Source organism: Equus przewalskii, chromosome 7, assembly GCF_037783145.1.
Source record: "Equus przewalskii isolate Varuska chromosome 7, EquPr2, whole genome shotgun sequence".
NCBI classification, from domain to species: domain Eukaryota; kingdom Metazoa; phylum Chordata; class Mammalia; order Perissodactyla; family Equidae; genus Equus; species Equus przewalskii.
The window spans coordinates 70,300,284-70,325,231 of NC_091837.1; the positions used below are offsets into that span (position 1 = coordinate 70,300,284).

The 24,948-nt window shown below is 43.4% G+C and overlaps 1 protein-coding gene across 3 annotated transcripts in view; it reads right to left on the reverse strand.

Annotated features, from left to right (window-relative positions):
- The window catches only part of MYO5B (myosin VB), a 348,390-nt gene that overhangs the window by 233,193 nt on the left and 90,249 nt on the right, over positions 1-24,948 (reverse strand). Inside the window, exon 1 of one of the 3 annotated variants that reach the window (XM_008514690.2) lies at positions 7,999-8,157. The exons of the other annotated variants lie outside the window; for them this stretch is intronic. Coding sequence (XP_008512912.2) covers positions 7,999-8,049 — 51 coding nt within the window. The 5' untranslated portion in view covers positions 8,050-8,157. Of the gene's footprint in view, positions 1-7,998; positions 8,158-24,948 lie in introns of those variants that run through there. 3 annotated transcript variants of the gene reach the window in all.

Sequence of the window (24,948 nt, forward strand, 5' to 3'; positions counted from 1 at the left end):
AAACAAATCAGGTGTCCTGGAACAGAAAGATTCATATGCAAAAAAAAAGAGTCTTATCTCTGGGCAGTTTTTCTCAGCACAGATAACATTTAATATTCTGATTCATACACATAACCTTCTCTATCCTCCCTCTGTCATGTAAGCTTTGTCAGAAAATAAAACCTGGAATCCAGAAATTCACAATTGAATACGAAGAAGAAACAGCAGAAGGGAGGAGGGTTTGAGGCTAGTCTAGTGGCCCTTTTTTGCTCCATTAGCTCTTATTTCACATTTCCCAAATTCTTGGTTATCCAGCTTGAAATTTTACCAAGGGATTCATTTGGTCTAACAGTATGCTTTTCTAAAAATGCAAATATACCTCTAAGAGGAACATGGTACACTGGTGATTCTCACCCTTCCAACAAATCAGTCCAGTGGCATTTGGAGAAAAACAGTTGAGAGCAGGTGCTCAGAGGAGATGTCTTTTTACCATGGTCAAGGCACCCTCAAGTGTGATGGCACTGAGCGCTCATAAAGGCACCAAGGGCTGGAGGAGGTTTGAAAAGAGGGTCAAATATAAAGAGGAGGTAGGCAAACGCCAGAATTCACAGTCACCTCTGAACCATACCCTCTACCCTAGTGTTCACGGACTCCAAGACCCAGGCCTCACTCAGCCTCGCGCTGCGAATATTATAGTTCAATCATATTATGGACCGAACAGGTTGACCTAGAAACAGCCACCCACAAAAAGATTATTTCTAGGGGAAAACTGCATCCTAAAACTCCAAATACTCCATCAAAGAATTTTTTTATAACAATCTATTGAAATTAGGGGCTACCTGCATTTAAAATGCATTCTTGAAAACTGAAACCAACTCAGACCAAGAGCTTCACTCTTTACTATGCTTAAAGCGAGGACTGTGAGCAGATAGGTGAAAAATGCTGACATCACACAGAACTTACTCTGAGCCCCAATCCTTCCTACCTCAAGGGAATGTCTGGCCTGATGGTAACTGTAGGATTAGGACTTAAATTTCACACACACATACCCTCTCCAACTTCTGCGCCTCCTAACAGCTGAGCCCGTTAGTCACTGACGTTCATTTCACTTTAGCTAAGAACTTGAACCTATCACCCCTACACAATAGATTTTCAGACTTGAGGAAGAAAAAGCCAGTTTGGGCAAGCAGGTTGCGTGTGACATGTGGACAGAGCGCTGAGGATGCCAAGGCAAAGCAGAGAATTCAGTCCTTTTTGGGGACATTGACTTCACTTTAATTCACAGCCTCAGAGGGTTTTCCTACATCTGGCCAGGCATTCTGCAAACACAGTCATGCGTTGCTTAATGATGGGGATACTTTCTGAGAAATGAGTTGTTAGGTGATTTCATCATTGTGTGAACATTATAGTGTGTACTTACACAAACCTAGATGGTATAGCCTACTACACACTTAGGCTATATGATACTAATCTTATATGCAGTCCATCGTTGACTGAAACATCATCATGTGGTGCATGGCTATACAGGAGCTCAGTTCTGGGGGTAGGGGGAGGTACATCCCTTAGTGGGAGTCACCGTCCTGATCCCCAAGACCACTAGGAATCTCAAAGTTATTCATCCTGAGGCACACCAATCCAGTCCACTATGAGGGAGATGTGCAATTAAAAGTGAATGACACAATACGATTTTTGTCATTTCCCTGAACAACTGCCACGGAAGTGTCACAATAAAACTCACTCTGGAGCCAGATTGCCTGCCACTTGGTAGCTGTGTGACTTGGGCCAGTTACATAACCTCCCTGGGCCCCAGTTTATCATTGGCTCCCTCTCATAGAGTAGATGGGCGAATTCCATGACATATTGAGAGTTTGTAGCACAATGGCTGACACCTGCTAGCTAGCACTTAGCAGTGGCACATATCTTCCACTTGAGCCTCAATTTTCTCATCTGTAAAATGAGGGGATGGAAACGACAGAAGATCTGTTGCTTTGAGTCCTTTATTCAGGATGAATCAAGTGTCAATTCTGACAGAGTCGAATATTTGTCCTCACTTAGCTTTCTCTTTCTGGGTTATATTCAGTTTTTTTTAAAGTCTCTGCTTTAAGCATTTTTATTGTTCTTTCTGTTCTGTTTTCGATCCCTCACAGTGGATTGGTAGACACAAAAACATGTTCACAGGGAATCTAAACCACTTCATCTGAGAGTGGAGAGAACCTGGAAAGGAACTGTCTACTCAATGTTCAAATCCCTTCTCCTGAGTAGCCGGCAGGAAGATGATTACCCAGTTTGGAGTTAAATACCCTCAGAGCTGGGGAACTCATTACTCACCCAGAAGCTGTTTGCTGTGCTGGAGACTTCCAAAGTTCTTTACACTCCTACCTCCTGGCAACTTGTGACCAAATCTATACTGCCAGAGAATCTTGATGCTTACTGTGACGGTGACAACAACAGAACTGGTTTATAGTCTGGATGACTTTAACGTGTTTTCTAGTTCAAACCTTAGAATTCTTCCGAGAAGTAAGTAGGGTAGGGATTATTCCATCTCTGGCAAAATAAAGGGGCAGAGGAGGGGTGAGGGCTCAGCGAGTTTAGGTGATTCTGCCCACTTTTCCCATGAACCTGCTGAGTCAGGAACCAGGACTCTTGGAACCAGGTCTTCTAACTTCAAGTTGGGAATTCCAGTCCATTTCCCCCCACCTCCCAGTTCAGAAACTTGAACTGCCCAAGTTACCCCTGCATGTAATGAATACCCATCAATGGTTCTCCCAGCCGTTCCTGCTCATTCTGTCTAGGAAATTCATCTTGAGTGATCAGTGGCAGCTTGGCACGTTAGTTTAATTAGGGAACCGAAAGCATAACAAAAAAAGCATTCACACATCATATAGTCTTTAGACTTTCATAAACTCTAATCTAAATCTGGAACATCTAGAGTAATGATTAGCTAATAACCAGGCCCATCTCCACTCCCAGACTAAACTCAGAATATTTCATCCAGTTACTTTCCCATAGGACAGCAGCCATTCACCTATCACCGCCTTCTTGAAATTACACATGATAGGAAATTGAGATAATCAGACTGCTTAAAACTTTAAGTTATACGGTGATGTAATCAGCCGTAAAAGTGCACAAAGATCATTTAACATGTGCAGGCTGTTCATGACGAAACTGTTGCCCCCAGGGAAGGGCAACCGCTCACAATAAGATAGAAACCTGCCTTGTTTTAAGTTCATTTCTGAGAAGCTGTATTGCCCATTTCAGCTTTGATCACCGTAACAGTTAACACAGTAGATGTGAGATGGGCGAGGAGAGAAGACACAGTTATCTTACCATCCACCCCACCCAGCCCCAGCCCACCAACTGCAATGTGCCCAGAAATAGTCTGGTTGCCTTTCTTTGGGAACGTGGTCCTTTTTACTTGCTGGAAGTCTTTGGGATGCTGCAGTGTTTGAGCTGACAGTGAAGGGCTTCCCATCACAGTGGAAGTGGGGAAGAGGAGGGGAGCCCTGTGAGCCACATGCCGCGTGCGCCTAATGGTGCACAGAAAGGGGCAGTGGCTACCCGCCCTGGCTAAGCTGAGGAAACCAGCCAGCACTACACAAGCACATGGATTTCAGGTCAGAACTTCAAGATCTCCTACAAAGGAACCTCACAGTTGCTTCCAGGAAACTCTTTCCAGGTGGAAAGTTTCTTTCCAGGCTCTGTTATTACTTTTTTAAATCTAATAAATCATATTTTACTCTCAGCATACAGGGAGAAGGTCTCATCCTCATCCTGATTAACAATGCCACATTAATAAAACATTCTTGGATCTATTAATTCAAATAAATATTTAAGCACAGTGTGGCAGGTGCCAGGACAGAGGCATGGACAATTAAGTCATGGTTCCTAGTCCTGGGAGGCACTGAGTCAAGCAGACCAGCACTTCCCAATGCTTGACCATCCCTCCTCAGCCCTCTGGGATCATATATAGTGCCCATGTTGTGAATATCTATTAAGCGATCTCATGAGAGGCCCACCGGTACTATAGGGATGCTAACGGAGATGCTCCTTAAATAGATGTCAAAACACTGACATAACAAGCCAGGTCCTAAATGTTATCTGGCTACCTTGTGCCCAGGACAGAGCTTGACTAACACACGCAATAAGCAGCCGAAATCAATGTGGCTGCAAAATGATAATTTTACAAAACATTCTAGATCTGAGTATAATGGGATGACATGGTGGAGTGGAAAGATCTGTGGGTGGGAGCCATGTCATCAGGGTCCTTATCTCTGGCACAGAAGTGTGACCCTCATCAAGTCCCTACTTAACTTCTCAGTGAGGTCCACTGAATTTACTTCCTATGAACTCTGGTACATCACTGCCATTTCTTTTTTAGAAGAATAAAATATTGGGGCCAGGCTGACAGCATAGCAATTAAGTACACATACTCTGCTTTGGCAGCCTGGGGCTCGCAGGTTCGGATCCTGGGCATGGACCTACACACCACTTATCAAGCCATGTTTTGGCGGTGTCCCACATACAAAATAGAGGAAGACTGGCACAGATGTTAGCTCAGGGCCAATCTTCCTCACCGAAAAAATAATAAATAACATAAAATGTTGCAGACATTTTTTTTAAGTACAGAGGAGTTACAGCAACATCCATATCCCCAACACAGAGTTGTAACATGTTTTATAGCCCACTCCTAGTCACCTTAGATTTTTAAAACAAATTTAAAGTTGCTATTGAGGATTCCTTCTCCATGGAATTGCTCTCCCTCTACCCCAAAGGATAGCCATTATCTAGACAGTGGAGTGATTTCCTCACATCCATGTTTGTGTACCATGACTACATAAATATATGTCCATAAATACACAATATTGTTTGATTGCATACTTTAGATAAATGGTAGCATATTACATATTTCATAATTTTCTTTTTTCCACTCACCATTGCTATTTATCCTTGTTGATATAACATGTAGATCTGGTTCACTCATTTTAGTTTTCCAGTGTGTGTGTGTGTGAGTGTGTGTGTGCGTGTGTGTGTGTGTACTATTATTTATCCACTCTCCTACTGATGGCTTTGAGAAGCATTCATTTACTTATTAATTCATCAGGTATTACTCAGAATCTACTATGTGTGCCGCATGCTATACTGGCACCAGAGACCTAAAGAGAAATTATATAATTCTTGCATTCGGGCCAAAGATACAGAACTCCCTTGTGGAAATGCCAAGATGGGGGAAATCCCACTGACTATGCCAGCAGTCAGTTGGATATTTATGTCCAGAGCTCAGGAAGTGAGCAAAGGCTTAAAAAATGAGCCCAGAGCCCTGACCTCGACAGGTGGAGGTCGAAGCCATGAGACCAGACGAGCTGGCAACAGGGACGCATGGGACTGGTTAACCCACAGAAACACGAGAGATGAAAACAGACTGTTGTCTTGATCCCATTAAATGTTGGGGTGGTTTGTATGCAGCAACAGATAACCAAAACAGGAGATTACTCTCCCAACATCCCCAAATCAGACTGACTCAGAGTAACAGCACTCTACAGAAAATCGTGCAAGAGATTCACAATGATAGCACATCTGGAACTTGCAGTGTGTCTGACAGCTGTGGACAATACAACAACCAGGCCTCGACGTTACCCAACACCATGACATCTTGGGGCCAGGAACACACCCTGGTATTTCAGCTTGCTCCCAGCATCCTGAGAGCACCTTCCTTAAGCTACAGCCAGGCAGGATTTTGATGTTTGCAAACGATTGCCTGTTTGTGCCACCAGCTGCCCTGGTGAACTCTCCCTTGGATAAAACTACATCTTGGAGACCCTGTTGTAAAGCAGAATGTGAAAAGAATCACATTATGCTTGTCTGCATGTGTCCATCACCTAGGCAGATGTCAGCAAAAACACCAAACAAACATGTAAGAGTAGCAACAAAGCAACCCAGGTTTTCACTCAGTAGAGCTGAAGGACCGAGTAACGAAGCACAGGGAAGTAAAGGCTGCCAGTTCTGCTTTATGAGGCACCTTGCTCAGACTGGTTAAGGCCTCTTGTGTGGAAAGCACAGGTGATGTCAGGTGCAGGGAAACCATGATGAAAAGGGCCTGGGCATCCTGCCCTCTCTCACGCTGGGCAGAGAAAAACTTCCAGAGAAACCAACACCACAGGAGTAAGTACCAAGGGCCACAAAAGCAGTGAGGGTTGGGTGCCACAGAAACTTGGGGGGGTGTCAGGGATTCTATTAGCTGGAAGGTAAGAGAAGTCTTCATGGAAGTAGTGACATTTGAGCAAAGCTTTGAATGACATGCAAGACTTGAATGTGCAGACAAGGAACAGGTGTACCAGGAGGAGGCCCTCACGCAGGGGACACAGCTGCCTTTGTGAGTGACGGGGACCGGCTGTAAGGCTGGCTGTGGGTTTGGTGTAGAAAGGAAGGTAGTAGGAAATCAAGTTGGAGGACCATAGCCTCAGGAAATTTCACTTGGCCAATAGGTGGGAACAGCTACCATTCATATCCGGAAAATAAGTGAACCGGAGACCATTTATCCCCACCCAAGAGCTTAAATACAGGTGGCCACGCTGGTGAAACCAGAGGTGAAATATTTCTCAGGTGACTTTAAAATCTTTAAAACAAAAAAATTATTCCTCTCCATTTAACTCCAGGTTAGGTCGTTAGAAATAAAACAGAGCAATAAATTTTTTTAAATCTACATTTTGACACAACCTTTTGCAGAACACATAATCTTGACTTCTTTTAAGGACCAGCTCGAACCTGTACTTCAGAAATTAGTTTCTCTAATTGTCGGGATTATGCATTTGAGCACACTGCCATTTAAAACATAAGCATTCATGTATGTATAATTTATATCCCCATCTTCCAAAAATGATTTGTAGCAATTCACTTCATAGTCTTTTCCAGTCATTGTTTTGCATATCTATCTTCTCTACCCATCTACATTATAAGCTTCTTTTGATGAAGGGTTGTGTATTACGTATCTGTGGTTCTTCCAAAATAGTCGGTCGAGTAGAAGGCCTGAGGGATCCTTGTTGATTGATTTCTATTGCTTCCAGCCTTGCTAATATCATTTAGGGGAAAAAAGTCTCTCTAAAATGTCCACTTTTCCTGGCCAGTCACCTACACAGTAACCTTCAAAAGTCAGTTTCCCTTTTAAACATTTTTTAAAGTTTATCTGAAGCTCAAGTTACAGGAACCCTTCCTCAATGGTTGAAAATATGAAAAGCAAATCAAAGTCTCCCCTCTAAAGGAAACTAACAAAGGGTGCTCACGGAAGACAGATTCAGATCTGCTCATGAGAATGAAACCACTGCTTGTTCACAGGGTGCTATGGACTGAATGTTTGGGTCCCTTCAAAATTCATATGTTGAAACCTAATCCCCGATGGATGGTGTTAGGAGGTGGTCCCTTTGGGAGGTGATTAGGTCACAAGGGTGGAGCCCTCAGGAATATAATTAGTGCCTGTAAGGGGCTGAAGAGACCAGGGTTCACCCCTTCCTCCACTTAAGGACACAGCGAGAAGACAGCTGTCTAGGAACCAGGAAGTGCCCCTGACCAGACGCTGAATCTGACAGTGCCTTGATCTTGGACATCCCAGCCTCCACAACTGTGAGATGTAAATTTCTGTTGTTTATAAGCCACTCAGTCTATGGTACCCTGTTATAGCAGCCAAGATGGACCAAGACACAGGGGTTTCAGGAAAGGACAGTTATAGGATGTTAACTAGTATCCCTCATTGGGTTTGTCTCCACAACCACCTGGAATTCAAACACCAACATCCATATGCTCTACAGTCAGCATTTACACTGAACTGGGAAATCACCACCATCCCACCATGGGAGGAGTGGGGGGTGGGGGAGGGTTCTGCCACTATTCCTGCTACTGCTGCTGCTGCCCTCTCCTTTTTATTCTTCTTGGCGATTTTTTTAAAACAAGATTTTAAACTGTCATTTTTAAAATCAAAGCAGAGTAGCTCCCTAGCATTTTATGTAGCGAAGTCTTCCTACAACTGACCTGGCATGCGTTACAATGCAACACAGGGGAGGTACTACCTCTCGGATCCATTCAGAAAGAACTTCATTGTATCACCACTTGCCCTACTGCACGGTACCACATCCTCCTGTAGCATTAGGTGAGGGTTTCCTTTATCAGTATGCAAACCAGCTGTGTTCTAAGTTCTAAGTCTGGAACTCAGAATTCATTTTTTCCATAGAAATGATCCTAGAACTGATAGGTTCCCAGGACAGCCCACACAGCCTATATGCCCCAAATCAGTAAACGTACATGTTTCTACGATTTTGCATATAGATGCAGTGAAACCACTCGCCACGTGGTCAAAGGAAACCACACAAAGTCCTCTCCTATCATTCAAACACATTGGAGATTTATAAAGGAATTGCTAAATATCTGGCAGTCCATCTCATAGCAGCTTTGATGACTCAATGAGTATTTAGTGATACAAATGTTGTGCACTCCCCTCCTACACCCAGGTTGATAGATGCTCTCTCCTCTCAAGTTCATCACTCTATCTAAAAAGTCTCCTAGGGCATTTACATATTCTAGTCATATTCAACTTCTTTGCATACCTGTTCTTCTAGTCTTAGAAATTCAATCACCACCACAAGTACTAAAGCTATCACTACCACTTATAGATGGCACTTCATAATATTCAACATCCATGAATCTTATCCCTTAATCCTCAAAACCATCCCATGGAGAAGTTAAGGGATGTACCTAAAACAAAGCAACTGCTAGCCCCCAAACTTCGACCCAAATCTGGCTACTGTTCTGCCTTCTTTCCACGGCTCCAGGCAGCTTCTCTCCTCATAAAGGAAGCTCTTGGGGTACACAGGCAGCCATTTGTTTATCAAATGAGCCACGTGCCACAGAGCCACCTGACTTATTGCCACATATTGTTATATGCAGCTCAGTATCCCCTGATTTCTGTTCGGTGCCTGTTCACAGCTTCTGCAGATTTAAACCCCCATTTACATACAGGTTTGTATTGAAAATTTCCAAAGCTTTTAATACTAACACACTAAAAGGGAAAAGGAGAGAAACGAGGCTGAAAAGGCAAGGATTTGTCCAAGGAGATGATGATGCACTGAGGCCATCCTTAAAAATCTATGAGAAATAGGGGAGCAATCTGATTACCTAGTCAGGGCAGCCTTATCGAGAGCTGTCACTGGAATTATAGTCAAACCCTCTGCCAGTAGACTTGGGCTATTTTGGGCCTGTTACTTCACGAGATTCTAGCATCTGTTATGCTTCGGTAGGTTTCTAATTTCAGCTGCAAAGACAGAGTCCAGGAAATGAGGCAGACACATATAAGGGCCTGTAGAAACAAAGAGAAGAATCCAAAATGAATAACTGCCTGCCTTGAAGGGATTTTGAATAAGAGGCTCAAAAGACGGAAAGAAAAGAAAAATGATAGGCAAGAAAACCACAGTAGCAGACACAGCCCTAAGCTGAAAATTCAGAAGAATCATGAAACCAAGAAGTAGTGATGGGAGAGGCATTAAAAGGGATGACTGGGCCTTAGATTTGAAAAGTGAGTAGAGGAGACTAGAAAGGTTAAGTGACAGGTCGAAGGTCACACAGTTTAGTGGGGAAGGGAGATTAGAGTATGGAGCTCCTGCTTCTAGGCTCTGTTCTAATATATCTCAGTAAAGCACGGTGTGTGCGAAGCCCATGACTTTGGCTAAGAGTCAGTTTTTAACAAAAAGGTACCCAGTCTGCTCAAAGAGCTATGAAAGGTTACGAAAGATACCATGGAAACCATGGGGTTCCTGGAAGCTGGACCACAACATTCAGGCTTTCCATCAGGGTGATATTCAATTTCCTAAAAAGCCGCCATCATGAATGAATGCCAGTGACATAGTGGAGCTCAAAATGGAATTAAAGGGGGGAGGAAATGATACTGTAATAAGTAGGAACATATTAAGTAGATATTCTGTAATTGGTTGACTTACTGAATCACTGAATAAATGTCAAGACACTCGGGCTCCAAAAACACTTTAATTTCAAGAATTTCAAAGTCTAAGCTTTGACATAAAATTCAAAACCCATAAAGGAAAAAGACTGACAGATTCGACAGCATTTTAAACAAATTTAAAAATGAATGACAAAAGACAAAACATTCACAAATGTACAGAGAAAGGTTTAATATCTATTATTCCTGAAGCTCCTATAAATGAGGAATTATGACCAATTTGTCAATAGATAATTCACCAAAGAAATATAAAGAGTCAATCAACATATGAAAAGATGCTCGACCTCACTCATGATTAGAGAAATGTCCATTAAACAATAAGAAGCCATTTTTTAACTTATGCATTTTACAAACAATTAAAAGACTGGTAACACCAAAAGATGAGGAAATAGGCACATTCATGCCACTGAAAGAAATGCAAAACGGCTTAAACCTGGAGGACAACTTAAGCTAGTCAGGCTAAGACTAGGAGTCTCTCCTGCAAAAGCACTAGCCTGATGATGAAGAAGTAAATAATAGGTATGTTAACTGCAGCACGGTTTATAATTGCAAAAATTGAAAATTGGCTAAATTTCCATCAACAGTGGGGTGGTAATATATTGTGCAGTCATCCATGCATATCTCATAGTAACTAATATGTAGTAGGAGACTAATATGTATGATTTGGAAAGATAATCAAGGTATACTAAACAAAAATACAAGTTACAAAACATTATATATAGTATGATACTTGTGTTGTTTAAAAAAATTCCATGGATCTATAAATACAATAGAAGGTTTGTGTATGCAAAGGGAGAATCTGGAAAGTTTACACCAAAACTTAACAGCGTATCTCTGAATAGGTAGAATTAGAAGGAGGAGGGAAGAAATGTGTTCAGAGAAAGAGTGGTACTATTACGGATGATACTTATTTTCTTGTTTTCTATGTCTTCCCAATTTTCTGTAATACTCATGAGTTATTTCGTAGTCAGGAAGAATTCCATTAAAATGCTAAATATTTCATAATGAAACATATAGAAAACAGTCGCTCATTCTGAAGGGGAGGAATAAGCCATCTAGGAGAGACCTGCAGAGATGACTGCCCCATGAGAACATTTATCAAAAGAAGAAAAAACTATATGCAGATCACTTTTTATTTTTTCCAAGATTTAACAAGACTGAAATACTCTGGTGTTCTTCATGCATACACCTGGTATGTAACACATGATGCCACTTCATGTGGTACTGACTCTTTCTGTAATTATGAGGCCACCAAAAACTGAAGCTAGGACCCATTGCCTGTGGACCCATCCAATGATTAAAAAACCTGTATGTTTTAAACATTTCCTGCACAAAATTTCCCACAGCAGGACCCTCTTGAGTGTGCCTATTTCAAAAAGGAAAAGTGCTCCTACTAAACTATCTTCTAGTCATGGTCTGCCTGACGAAGCCATTTATCCTTTGGGGACTGATGCCTTGGTGTGGCCAGTAATTCCACCCATGAAAGAGAAGCAGGAGTAATTACTTGCACTTCCCTCCTCAGTACACCAGGGCCTGCAGTTACCCATGAAATCAAGGGACTGAATCAAGATCTCGCAAGTAAAAGACTAAAAACAGCTTTATCACTGTTCTCCACTAGACATTTGGGACTTGCCTACATAATGAAGCAGGCATGTGCACTGGGCTACATGAGTGAGGGCAGCTGTCCCCTCACATGGGAGGTGGGTCTGCACTGAGCCACCGACACACCCATACTCAGCCTCTGTTGTGACTAAGGTCAAGCATCTGTGAGGCAGGTAGCTTTTAGGAAAGAGTCTATCATTTAACAGACACGGTTAAGTGAATGAACCGCATGGCCTAGGCTGACCAGCCACTTACTCCAACCACCTGTATATGAGGAATATCCATAGTACAGGGGGCCTCATGTGAACCCACCAGAACTGACATGTCCAGATGTGAGTCATACCACTCAAATCGATCTTCCAAGAGCCTGAATGATAGCTGTTATGGCTCCTGCATGAACCACCTTCAGAGGCTTTATACTCTCAAATATAACCTCAGTGGTGAAAACGTTCCATCTTTAGAGAGGGAATGGAATTATTTGAAAGTCAAGTGTGAGTCTGTCCCAAATGGAGCGAACAAGGCACATCAGTATCACCCACCTTCCAATCCTAATTCCTTCACGGAACCAGTTTATTCGCCTGGTCACCAAGCTCAGAATCTTGGAAAGACTTTCTTCTGCCTCATCTCCCCACATCTAACTAGGATGACCAAACACAGTAATTTACTGTCCAACCAGGACACTTCTGAGAGTGAAAGGAAGCACTTTCACCATTAGTTCAACCATATGAAATTGCCACATTTAACCATTTTTGACCTACAGACAGGCAGCTTCCTATGAATCACCTATGCTGGGGCAACAGGCAAAACTAGGCATTTCCAGGGCAAACAAGGATGAGTGGTCACCTAACATCTAAGCCATCACCAAACCCTTTCACATCTGCCTCCCACACCAAACTCACCCCCCTTTTTCCATTTGAATCATCTTGGTTCAAGCATTTTTTCCCTTCTCTTTCAACTTAGGCTGGCAAGTACCATGGCCTCCTTGCCTTCAGTCTCTCTCCCCTCTAACCCATCCCACCAATAGCTAGCAGATTCATCATCCTAAAACACAGGTCTGGCGATGTCACTCCTTGTAGAAGGATTGGTGTCTCCCAGAGCTTCTCTAATTAAGTCTAAACTTCACAGGTTGTTATTCAAGGACCTCTGGGCTCTGACCTCCACTGGCCACTGTTTCAACTCTCTTCTTCAGCCCAAACCTTACGATGCACCTGCTTGCCCCAGGGTCAGTCGATCCACTCTATTTAAGTAGAAGTCCTCTGTCACTGGCTGGGTTCACACTGAATAGTCTTAAAAACGAACAAACAAACAAAACTAATCCCCCTCACCCTGCCCTCCATTTCTGCTTCCTGTCCTCTCCCCAACTCCTCTCCTCAGTCTGTAACTTCCCACAAGCCCCCAGGTCCAACACTGGATTCTATGCTGGCTCCTCAAAGCGGCTATAATACACCCTACCTCCGCTCTCAGCTCCTCTGGGAGACCCTCAGCTGAGCCAGCACAGACCCTGCAGTCTCACCCGGCACCCACCTACAGGGCCACTGTGACGGAGAACCATCACTGCAGTGTGCACTAAGCTAGTCAAATGGAATTACTCCATTTCCTGAGAAACCCAAGGATTTTCAAAATATTGCTGCTGATAGGGTTCCCTCTTCCTGGAATGCCCCCTACCCTATCTTATCCTCTTGAAATACCTCCAAATCCTTCATGAAAAGCCTTCTCTGACCTTCCTCCCACACCCATTCCCCACAGATGAACCTCTCGAGTCCACCTTGCCTCTCTCATGGTATGTCAATGCATCCTGGCTTGTCCCAGGGTCATTCATAGATTTATCTCAAACAGACTGTAGGCTCCATGAAAGCAGACATCGCCTTAATCATTCTTTTGATTCCCAATACAATAGAAGGTTTGGACCTACCATACTACCTGGCCCATCAAAAGTCCTCAGAAAGACTTATTTAGTTATACTGATGAAACATACTTGGTCCATGTGTAACTTATAAAATGGCTTGAACACATCATAAGAGAAGTTCCAAAACTTCCTGAGCAATAGCAGTGTGGTTAAAATAATCCTGAAGTGACTTCACTCAACAATAAAACTTATTTAGACACGTAAGTTCTGGTATGTTTGTTAAAAATCATTCATTACTTTCTAGCAGCAGAATGCAGGGCTTAGTTTCCAGGCAATAAGCATGATGGATTTGTAGACGTAAGAGGCAAAAAGTGTTAGATTCTGAATAAGGTGCCACCAAACAACACAAGCCAGTGGTCAGTGAAAGAAGGTTAACCTCTGATACCAGTCCCAAGCTGTGCAAGGTCTAGAGGCAAACCCTTGACAGCTCGTGAAGCAGCTGTAGGTACCAAAGGACCTGATGCCAACAAGGAAACCACGGCAGTAGATCACAGACACTGGTGAAACCAAGATTCGAGTGAAACCGAGATAGAGCAGAGAAAGAAACAGAGCAAACTGGAGACAGCATAACTGGGGACTGACAAAGAAAAGTCATCAGCCAGGAAACTGATACTCAACCCTAAACAACAGGGAAACTACACATTGTTTTTGCCAAGAGCCTGGTGATGTGAGCCAGGAAAGGACAAGACTGACCAGCCTCACTGAAGTCCAGGCAAGAACCACCTCTCAAGATCAGAGTAAATGATTCCTTGCAAAATAAAATATTTACTTTAACATTGCCTCCACAATATAGTTTGCTTATATCTAATATTCTCCATCAAGCAGGTCAATGTGTGTATTTACTTAGTAGTATACTTTAATAACAGTTAATACTCACCAACTTGTGGAGTTACTATACTGCTTAAAATCAGTTGTTCATCTCATAGGTACATTGCTCAAACTGTTTAAGGGCCAAGATATCAACTGGCAATTGTTGCATTTGGAGCTACAGGTTCCAAACCTAGTTGCCATGTTCTCTGGATTTCAATTAAATTATAACATTCATATTAGATGTCCCAATGAGCACCATCAAAATCAATACTAAAATATCCACCAACTACCAAGCTAAGTGTTGTCATAAAGAAAATACAGAGAAAGGAAAAATGCAGCCCTTGGTATAAGTAGCTTGTAAGCTACAGTTTAGCTTTGAAGGGTCAAGAATTCAACTGTATGGTACAGTTGGAGGTGCAGCAGCACAGGGGCCAGATTAACTGGGAAAGGATGCCAGAGATGATAGGATTTAAATAGAAGGAAAGGAAAGGCCAAAGGCTTAGAAACAGGAATGAACTAATGTAGACAATGGTAATGTAAGGCAGACAAAGTAGTAAGCTCTCCTATATAATCAAGGCAGTAACTTGCAGCTACCTGCTCTTGGAGCAGGTAACTCAAGTCCAACAACAACTGAGGAGTGGTTCAGAGAGGAGACCTTCTTCATCAGAGGGGAAGAGGTCAGACCACAGAACCTCAGATCCAAGCAGCCCAACTCCTGCGATTCAAGAAGAAAGCCTCAAGGATGCCTAAGCCATCTTTTCCCTATGTATCTCCCTCAGCACCCAGCCACTGTGAACATTAGACTGAATGAATCTGAAGAACAAATAGCAGTGGCCTCTATATGAACAATCCAAGCACAACCATAAGAGCAGAGTGACCCTTAGCAACTGCTGTTAGACTTCAAGCACAAGGTTCCCATTTCATTTCCATTTAATCCATCTTCTCTGACCAAAGATGCAGTCACATCCCAGCCTGTGTCAATCTGGGCTTCCTCAATGAGTCTGAGGTTGCACATTTCCAACCTGAGACATATCTATGTCCTTACCTTCTGTACTTATTGCTCAGAATTAAAACAATTGAAATATGAGAAGAAAAACAAAACACCTCCAACAGAAAATGCATATCAAGCAATAGTGGGAAATGGGTTTTGACAGGTAGAGTACAGCAGAATATAGAGGCTTCTCAGCACAGGAAGCTGTGAGAGGTTCCAGAGCAGGTCAGTGACGTGTTGTCCAGCAACAGTGATACACACAGTAGAGGCCACAGAAGACATGAGAGAAGTTTGACAAGGTTCCTGTGGTTCCTTCCACTCCCAAAGGTCTAGCTTACATGCAGAGCCACCAGCCTTGTCTCTTAGGCAGGTAAAACATAGTGGGTTCTTGGGATTCTCACCTCCAACGGTTCACCCCAGAACACAACCACCTTACTCTAAACGAGAGGTTCTCAACCAGGGGTGATCTTGACTCCCAGAAGACATTTGATGAGGTCAGGAGACATTTTTCGTTGAGCTTCAAGCTATTTTAAGTGGTGGGGATGGAGCTGCATACCCTTTCAGCAACTGTCCTTATGTGCATTTGCAGGATGGTTAGCTGAGGAATACAAGATACCTTGCCATTTCTCTCCTGCAAAGCCAACTAGCTTCACTGATGATAATAGGGATCGAACATTATATACTTTATTACCTTTATCCTCAACCAAAAGGGCTAACTAAATACAGACAGATATTTAACAGGGCCCATGTACTTGCCATGAGTGCACTAGGCCAGTTGAAGACACTAGACAAAGAGCCATGGCTCCCTAGGGCACACACAGACTCTCAGTATCCTCAGGCCACCTCCAGGGATTTACCTCCCTCAATCCAGTGGGCATTTCCCACGCTCAGAGCCAAGACTCATAGCCCAGATACTTTCGTAAAGCCTTGGCTGGAAACTGGAGGAAGAATATAAAACCACAAGCAGGCATGGTCCAATGACAGCAAGGAAGGGGTGTATTTTCCTTTCTATGTTAGCACATCTGTTTGGATATTCACTAGAGTAAATTCTTAAGTGAGTAATTCAGTTTCACTTTGTCATGGTTAAAGCAACGTATTCTATGTGACATCTGTTTCTGCTAAATCAGGAGCTTGTTTCCTCCTGAGCTGTCACACTGAAGACAGTGATGTATGATGCTGCTTCCGCATTCAAGCGAAGGCTTGGGAGAATACCTTTTCAGACATGGGAATCCCAGCTTCACTGAGCATCTATGAAGCATCTATTACTGTGCAGCAACAGGCCCATTGACAAGAAAACCTCACCTACCGTGCACAGAGCTATCCTTAAATTATATTCAAGGAGGAAATGGCCTGCATTGTATGAAGGGTGCCCACCACCTTCTCCTAGTTTCCTACTCTTCTCCCAACCACATAATACTGATTAGTTCGATTCCAAGACATTGACGGTTATTAGGGCACGGTCACTGGGGTCCAAAGGCCACACACAGAGCCTCTTCTTTCTCTTTACCTTCTCTCCTCCAAATCTAGGAATCAGTAAACTGAACCAGAGCTAAAGTTTCCTCAGTGTCAGGCCCACTCTCTGCTCTGTCTTTGCTTTGCAAGGGACAGCCAGAGCACAGTAAGACCGCTAGATATGGATGTGGCTCAGGGGCAGCTGGAGCCAATACCACCACCCAAAACTGCAACGCTCCAACCAGAACTCTGCTTTGGAAGGACTGGGCTCAAGGACAATCAAAAGCTAGTAGAACTTTGTTTACTATTTGGCAGGTGTTCCTTAAGAAGCCCACAGGAAAGAAGGGTATCAGTGAGGCAGTAGTCAGGCATCCTTGAGTCCTTGACCACAACATCTTTCGTACCATGTAATCTTCACCTTAAGTCCTAAGGCAATCTTGACTGCCATATACTAAGGAGAAAAAGGTAAGTAAAAAAAAAACCCTCCCCAAGTGTTAACCCTGTAGAAAGAAGACAGAATGTTCAGAGAACTCACAGCAGGAATACAGCGTGGATGGAGAAAAGGCAGGTAACAAATCTCCCCAATGGTCCAACATTGTACAGACCCATTGAGAACCTGGAGATGTAGGGGTAGCTGCAGGCAAGGAGTATTAAGCCAGATGGAGGGTCTGCAATTAGTAAAATGCCCCTGATACAGAGCAATGGCTGCTCCAACCCAGTCCAGCATGACCTGGACGAAGGCATCAGAAACTGTTCCAAGTGTAGTCCACAGACTAGGAGCAGCAGCATCACCTGTGAGCTTTTTAGAAATGCAAAATCTCCAACCCAGACCCAATGAATGACAATCTCCATTAAATGGGGAAAAAAAAATCCCCAGGCGTTCTGTGTGTATATTAAAGTTTAAGCTTCTCCCCGAGGCACCACCAAGGCAAAAGAATTAGATGATCCTGTCCTAGCCCAGAGTTTCTCAAAGTCTTTTCTTTCCTATTCCCACTTTCTGCCTCAGCTGATAACAGACTTTTCTGCATGTCCCAGGAGCAAGAAAGAGGGAGTCTTTTGTCTTTCCTCAAAGGAGAAGAACAGCTAATCCAAAGGATTGGATATTATCAGTGGGTAGAGTTATTATGCTCTGAAACAGGCTCTGCTCTCATTCCTACCTCTCCCGCCTCACCCCTCCCTGTTCTACCTGAGCTCAGGGCTATAGGCTCATCTTGGGCTTCCAGCCTCCTTTGACCAGCAGATCAGGTGGGCTGCTTTGTAGGCTCAGCAAAACTGGCATTTTGGCAAAACCATCACCTCAACAGTTTACCAACAGTCCTGAATTTGAGGGTAATAGGGTGCTGACTAGCCATTCCTTAAGCCACGACCTTGCTCCCCATTTCTAACCAGTTTTTGTGTGGACATTCTATCAACCCAAACCATGGCGGCTGGGGAGGGCCAAAGACACTCTAGACCAACCTTCCCTGGAAGCTAATATCAGTATCTCACAATCCCACCCTTGTTCAAACTCCTTTGCCCGGGGTGATTAAATCTCAATCCTTTTGTTTTTTCTTTATAAAGATTCCAGTCAAATTCCTAACAACTCTAACATTATACCAGATCGTTCTTTGAAATTCAGTGAATCCTAATAATTTGCCATTGAGAGCATGGAGTTCCAATTGGGCAAAGCACCCAGGAAGTATCATTCTTGAACATGGTTTACATGTTATGCTAAATGTAATAAGAATCTTCTTAGTTAAAATAATCAGTTTAAAAAAGTGTTTCGACTTAGTTTTAGGTCGCCACTGTGAAAGATTATAAAATTAAATTGTTCATCTTTGTTATGGTTCTTGTCTTCCTTTGGGATAAAGAACAATGCTAAAATAACATGGGCATCAGGAAAGAAGACATTCTTGGGTTTCCTACAACAATGGAACCGGTTCCTCACTAATTATATCATTAATATTAATAACAATGAATTCAAGCCATGCTCCCTTAAGCTACAGCTAAGTCAATACAAATCTTTCATGGCCTTTCTCCAAGTTTGAAAATGACAATTCACACTCTTTGACGCTGAACTTATATAACCATAACACTAGAGTTTTGGTCTATTTACCTGGCCTCACATGCACATATTCAAAGAATCCTATCAAATGGGTGTGGCTCTGTTGGGCAGGTACATAGACACCCTTCAACTGCTAAGACACCCCCAAATCCTCAGGTGTGCGGAACCATCATGAGCCCACACACAACAGAGTCTGGGGCTTTGGGAAGGCAGAGAGCAATGGAGAGATTAGTCTTCCCTCCTCCCACCTCAATTCAATTCTGATTTGCTTTTGCACACCTCAATTAATGAATAACCTTGATTCTTGGTTTCCCTGGAAACAAAGTTACCACCAGAAAAAAATATAGGGATACAGAAGTAGTTTGAAGCTTTTGAGGTCCCTCCTCATGCTCCTCAAAGGACTACACTCAGGCAAACAGGGACCAAGAACAGGTAGACAGTAGCAGGCCACCATACTCCAGCAAGGAGAATGAACAGGATTTGTCACCACCTCAGGCTTTTGTGCTGGAGTCATCAGCACAAGCAGCAGCACCTCCAAGAGTCTGCAGGGCGCATGATGCATGAAATCCATTCTAAACTCTCCACAACAGTGGCGTACACCTTAGGAGCATACGATTGTAGAAAGCAGGTGGGCACCTGAGCACCCAGTACATGCAGAAGTAGGAAAGAGGATGAAGATATTAGACCTTTTAAGACCAATAAGATTTGGAAAAAGAAAAGGGAAGAGGGCAATTCAGATGAGACAGTGTTTGAATTCTACATCAAATGTGGAGATGTAAGGTGGGGAGTGAAAATCAAGCCAATGTGGTGAACAGGCTGCCATGACATCAGAATCCAGCCTCTGCAGGGTGCTGGGGTCAGCTCTTTTATCCATAGATGCACAGAGGTGGACTCCACAAGTAGCATCTACTCTTATTAACTTCAAACTGGAAGCAGATGGAAGAGCCCCACCGGAATGCATCGTCAACACTGGCAACCACAGAACCACAAAAGGCCAGAGCAGCAACACCTGTGAGTTGACTGGGGCTCAGCTGGAAGAGCAAAATCGAGCCTCTGGGCACCACAGGACTCCCACACCAGGAGGACTTGAGAAGAAGAGGTACACAGGGATATCTGGTAGCAGGAAGTAAACGCTTGGCTTCTGGGGTTTAGGAGAAGAATGGTTTCCCTACAGACTGAGGTATGAAAAAAATGGAATCGAAGTAGGAATTCAGACCAGGATGAGGCTGGAGGAAGAAACAAGACAAAGTCCAGTCACTAGCAGTTGGGAATAAGCAAGCAGTGTATGGCATGGTAAGAAGCAACAAACAGCTGCTGGTCCCAGAGTACATCAGAGCTGAGTCAGCAGCCAGCATGGCAGGATTTCGAGGGACTCTCAGTTGTGAAGATCAAATGCATGTTGGAGCCAGGATATCACTACAATATCCAGAGTCTTAACCATTATTTTCCACCAACCAATAACAGTGTGGCTCTGGGGCAATGTCTCCTTAACCTGCGAGCTCTGGACTAGCTACACAGAATCCAAGAAACGTGGGAAAACATACACCTGAGACAGTCACAAACTGTTCAAACCACATGATTCCACTTTTATATTTTTGAGAACGCAAAACTACAGCGATGAAGAACAGATCAATGGTTGCCAGGTTAAATAAAACTTAAAAATTACTGTGTGTTGGCAGTGTGCATTTTTCTGAGAAAAGGTTTCATTTCATTTCAAAGGGATATGTAACACCTAAAAAGGTTAAGAAAGCCACTGCTTTAGAATAACCAAAGCCCAGGGCCTCACATAGGTCATTCTAAGTATGGAGCCTGGTTGGGCACATGCATTGAGGACAAAGCCACGGAGTCATTTCCACAAGTGCCTCCCCAGCCCGCCCACGTCAACTCCTCCTGGTGATTCCGGCAGGACAGAGCTCTCAGTTGACTCTCAAGGACTCTCATAAACTGGCCTCGTTTTTATGTAGCCCGCACTAGGCATCCTCTCCAGCTGCTTCTTATGGAACTACCTCAAGTTCTTTCTATTCAAAACTGAACTCATCTCCTCCCACCCTGCACCCCCAACCCCCTCCTGCTGCTCCCTGTCTCAGAGAGGGGGACTATCCTCTCAGTAGCCCAAGTAAAAAGCCTGGACAATGTGTTCTCTGCCTTGTTAATTCACCAAACAGATCTCCCGATTCTCGCTTGAATCTGTTCACTTTTCTCCATGCCCACCACCAATATTCCTGTTCAGGCCCCACCTTTTCTCACTAGGATTAATGCAATGGACCCCTGGCCTTTAGTTTGACCCCCAAATCAACCGATTCTCCTTAGTGCAGCCAAGGTGATGTTTCAAAAATACAAATCTCATCATTTCCCTCCCTTGCTCAGAACTCCTTAACGACCTCCCCAATGATCGAGTCCTAATGCATCAACAGGGTCCTGCATGATCTAGCCACTGCCCACCCCTAGAGCTTCATCTCTAACCATTTCCTCCTTAGAAATACACTAGTTTCACTGCTCTAATCATGCCACACTCCCTCCCTCTCTCTCACTTCTAGACCCTTATACTACCCCTCCTTCTGCCTGGAATGCTCTCGGGATTTCACTTCCCCTAGGAAGTGCTCCCAATTCCCCAAGCCTGAGATATATGCCCCTCTCCTCTGCGCTTCCCCTGTCACAGCCCCTATAACTCTATGTTGTCAGGCAACATGTCTGCATTCCCGACTAAACCCAAGGCCACGAGGGCTGAGTATCTTATTCACTGCTGCATCTCCAGGACCTAGATTAAGCCAGGAGCTAAAGGTTTGCTGTCAAATAAGTTTGACTCCTCGGCTTCTCGTGAGTAAGGTGTGGTCTCATCCTGCTCCACCTCATACAGCAAGCCCGGAAAAAATGCCCATTAACCAAGACTCACTTTGCTGCCTTCACCATGGAAGGATTCAAGGTGAAGAGAAAATCTTGCCCTCAACAGTGGGGCAATGGGAATTAACCCATTATGGAAACTGCTGTCCTGATTCTGAATTGTGTGCTTTTGACAGCTGGAGGTTATCTTGGAGGTCACCTGGTCCATACCCTAAGGTACTCCCAAGGGCTCTAAGAGGCACCCCCCACCAGAGATACGGGGGGCTCAGACAGCCCACCCTACCACAACCAGAACAGTTATATCTTCTTCCATCCTGAGCTTCAGTTAAGATTGGGTGTGAAGAAGAGTTTTGATGTTAAAATTTGACAAGACCTTCAAATTCCATTCCACACCCTCAACTTACAGATACGAAACTGAAACAGAGAGAGGTTAAGAGACTGGTTCTGGCCACACAGCTATTTAGTGCTAAAAACTAGCCTCAAGATTCCAGCACTCCATCCAGGTTTTCATACCACATGGAGCTACACAGATTTGGAGCAATTTAAAGAGAAAAATATCTTGGTTAATCATTCTCCCACCATTTTGTTTTGTTTTATACATTTTTTATTGTGTATCCTATAGTTCACATAGCCTATGTGTATGTAGAGTAGAATTATTAGAAAATGAATATCTGTGTAACCAAACCCCAAGCCAAGAACACCAGCACCCCAAAGCCTCCCCTCCCATGGGTCCCTCCCTCTGGAGGCAAACCACTATCCTGTCTTCTCAAATAATTCTCTTCTCTTTATAATTTAACCGCCTATATAAGAATCTCTGAATGACAGAGCTGAGCTTTGTCTATAGTTGAACTTCATAGAGTTTGTATTGTTTTGTGTCTTGCTTCTGCTCTGCAAAAAGTGAGATCCATTCATGTTACCATGTATACTCAAGTTTGACACTTTAGCTATTGTGTGCTATTTCATTGTATGAAAGCAACACAATGTATTGATCTATTTTAAATACTGAAGGATATTCCCCCCATGTTTTAACATCAACATTGGGTCAACTGAGTCCACATGATTTCAACGTGATTGTAATGATAATATCCGAGTACCCAAGGTAGAAACATGACAACTTCGCCAAGCAGCCTTCACTGGCTAGATGTTTCTAAAAAGCCCAGAAATAGGAAATCATCCAGCTGGACCTTCTACAAACACGAATCCTCAACAATCCTCAGTGCTTCATTAGCAGGTATACGGCAATCATATCGGGTCCTAAAAATAAAGTCTTGCTATTTGCTAATAAATCTGAATCAATAAAAATATGTAGTTACTCTACTGCTGATGACACCAGGTATGTAGATAGAAATTGTGATTACCTTCCCCCTAACCAGCTCTGAATTATTCAAGTCGAAGGTGAGGCCACGTGCGTTGCTTCCAATATAGAGCTGAGCTGTTGGGTGAGGCACCCTTTCTTTCCTTCATGCATTACAGTTCACCTGGCTTTGGATAATCCCACGTGCTAGAACTCTGACCTCTCTGACCAAGGCTCCAAGAAGAACAAAGTCACTGGGCTGATGATCCTGAGACCAGCTACATGGACCAAGGCTAACTGGTCACCCTAGAAACCCTACCCACCCTTACCCCTCCCAATCCACAGCTTCCACCATGCCATAAGAACTACAATGAGAAAATTTCTAATGTCAATACCCTAAGAGAGGGCACATGACAACTCAATCACAGTCGAGACTAGAGTCTAAATGACAGACCACATACCTGTCCAAGAAAACAGAATTTGTTACAGGACCAGAAGGAAGAACCATGAATGCTGGGCACCCAAGTAGGGAGAGAAGCAGCACGAATTTTGAGAAATGCCCCCAAGAGTTAAGAGGTCCTGTACAACATGCACTGCAGATCAGCAACATGCACTGCAGATCACCAGCTTGCCAACTTCACCCACACTTGGTCCACTGATGGTAGCTTTCAAGGGCAGCAGTGCTTAGTGGACAAGAGCACGCGTTCTGTCCTCATCCTACCAATAGTAGTATTACAGTAAATTGTATTACAGAGTGCCTACTACATGCCAGATGTTCTTCATACACAAATGCAAATCCTCAAAAGAACCTGAAGTCATGTGAAAACAAGGACAGATGGTGTCATTGCCCTGCTCAAAATCCTCCACTGGTTCCTCATCTCAGTAAAAGTCAAAAGCCTTGCCGTGGCCTCCAAAGTCCTACACAACCTGACCTCCATCAACTCTCTCATCTCATATCCTATTCTTTCAGCTCAGCTCTAGCCAAAGGCACCCTTGTTGTTACTCATAACTGTCAGGCACACTGCACTCAGGCCTAGGCACTTGTTCCCTGTCTGGAATATTCTTCTCCCAGACATCCATGATGCTTGCTCCCTCACCTGCTTCAAGACTTTGCCCAAATGTGAACTTCTCAGCACAGCCTCAAATTTCACCATTGCCCACCTCTCCTCACTTCATATTTCCTTTCTCTGCTTCATTTTTTTCCCCTGGCACTTAAAGTATTCAGATCATGGACACTTATCTTGCTTGTCTCCCTCACTATAAGTTCCATGTGGGCTGGACCCATCTCCCACCACCGGCTCTAGGTATCCCCAGCAGTTGGTAGGCACTCAAGGATTTGAATTAATAAAATAGTGTTTACTCTCATTTTACATAATAAAGTGGGGTACTTAATTGGCAACATTAAGCACTTTGCCAAGCATACCTTACTGAAAATTACCAGGGCTAGGATTTGAGCCTAGATTTGTGGGACTCCAAAGCAACGCTCTGAATCCACCCTGACTCTCCTAAGTCAGTCAAATGTGCCCTTTTTATTATCCCTAAACATGTGTACTCAAACCAGCCAGTCACACTCCATAAATGCAGAACCCTAAGTGTAGGACTCACTGAAGATGGAAGCTAAGAAACCAAACTTTTACTCCATTAGTAAAGAATTTCCAAACATGTTTGTAGCATAGATTGGTGAGAGTTTCTTAGAACTATTAACCACCTGGGAGATCTTTACAATATAGAATATGAACCTGTTAAAAAGTATATAAATAAATAACAGAACTTAGTTAAAAACAGGATAAAGGGGGAAAACAGAAAGCCAAATAGCTATAGATTCAGATTAGAGAATGCCTTATTAAACACAAACACACCCAAAGAAGATCCTATAATCACAGTGTACTATAACCAATAGCAGCAGATATGAGAGCTACTTTTAAATGGTCATAATGAGATTTCTACAATATTGAGATTTCTTTTCAGGATTACGTCATATATTCCCTCTGGAAAGTTTCTGTTAAGGTTTTCATTCTTTGGTGGAGATCAT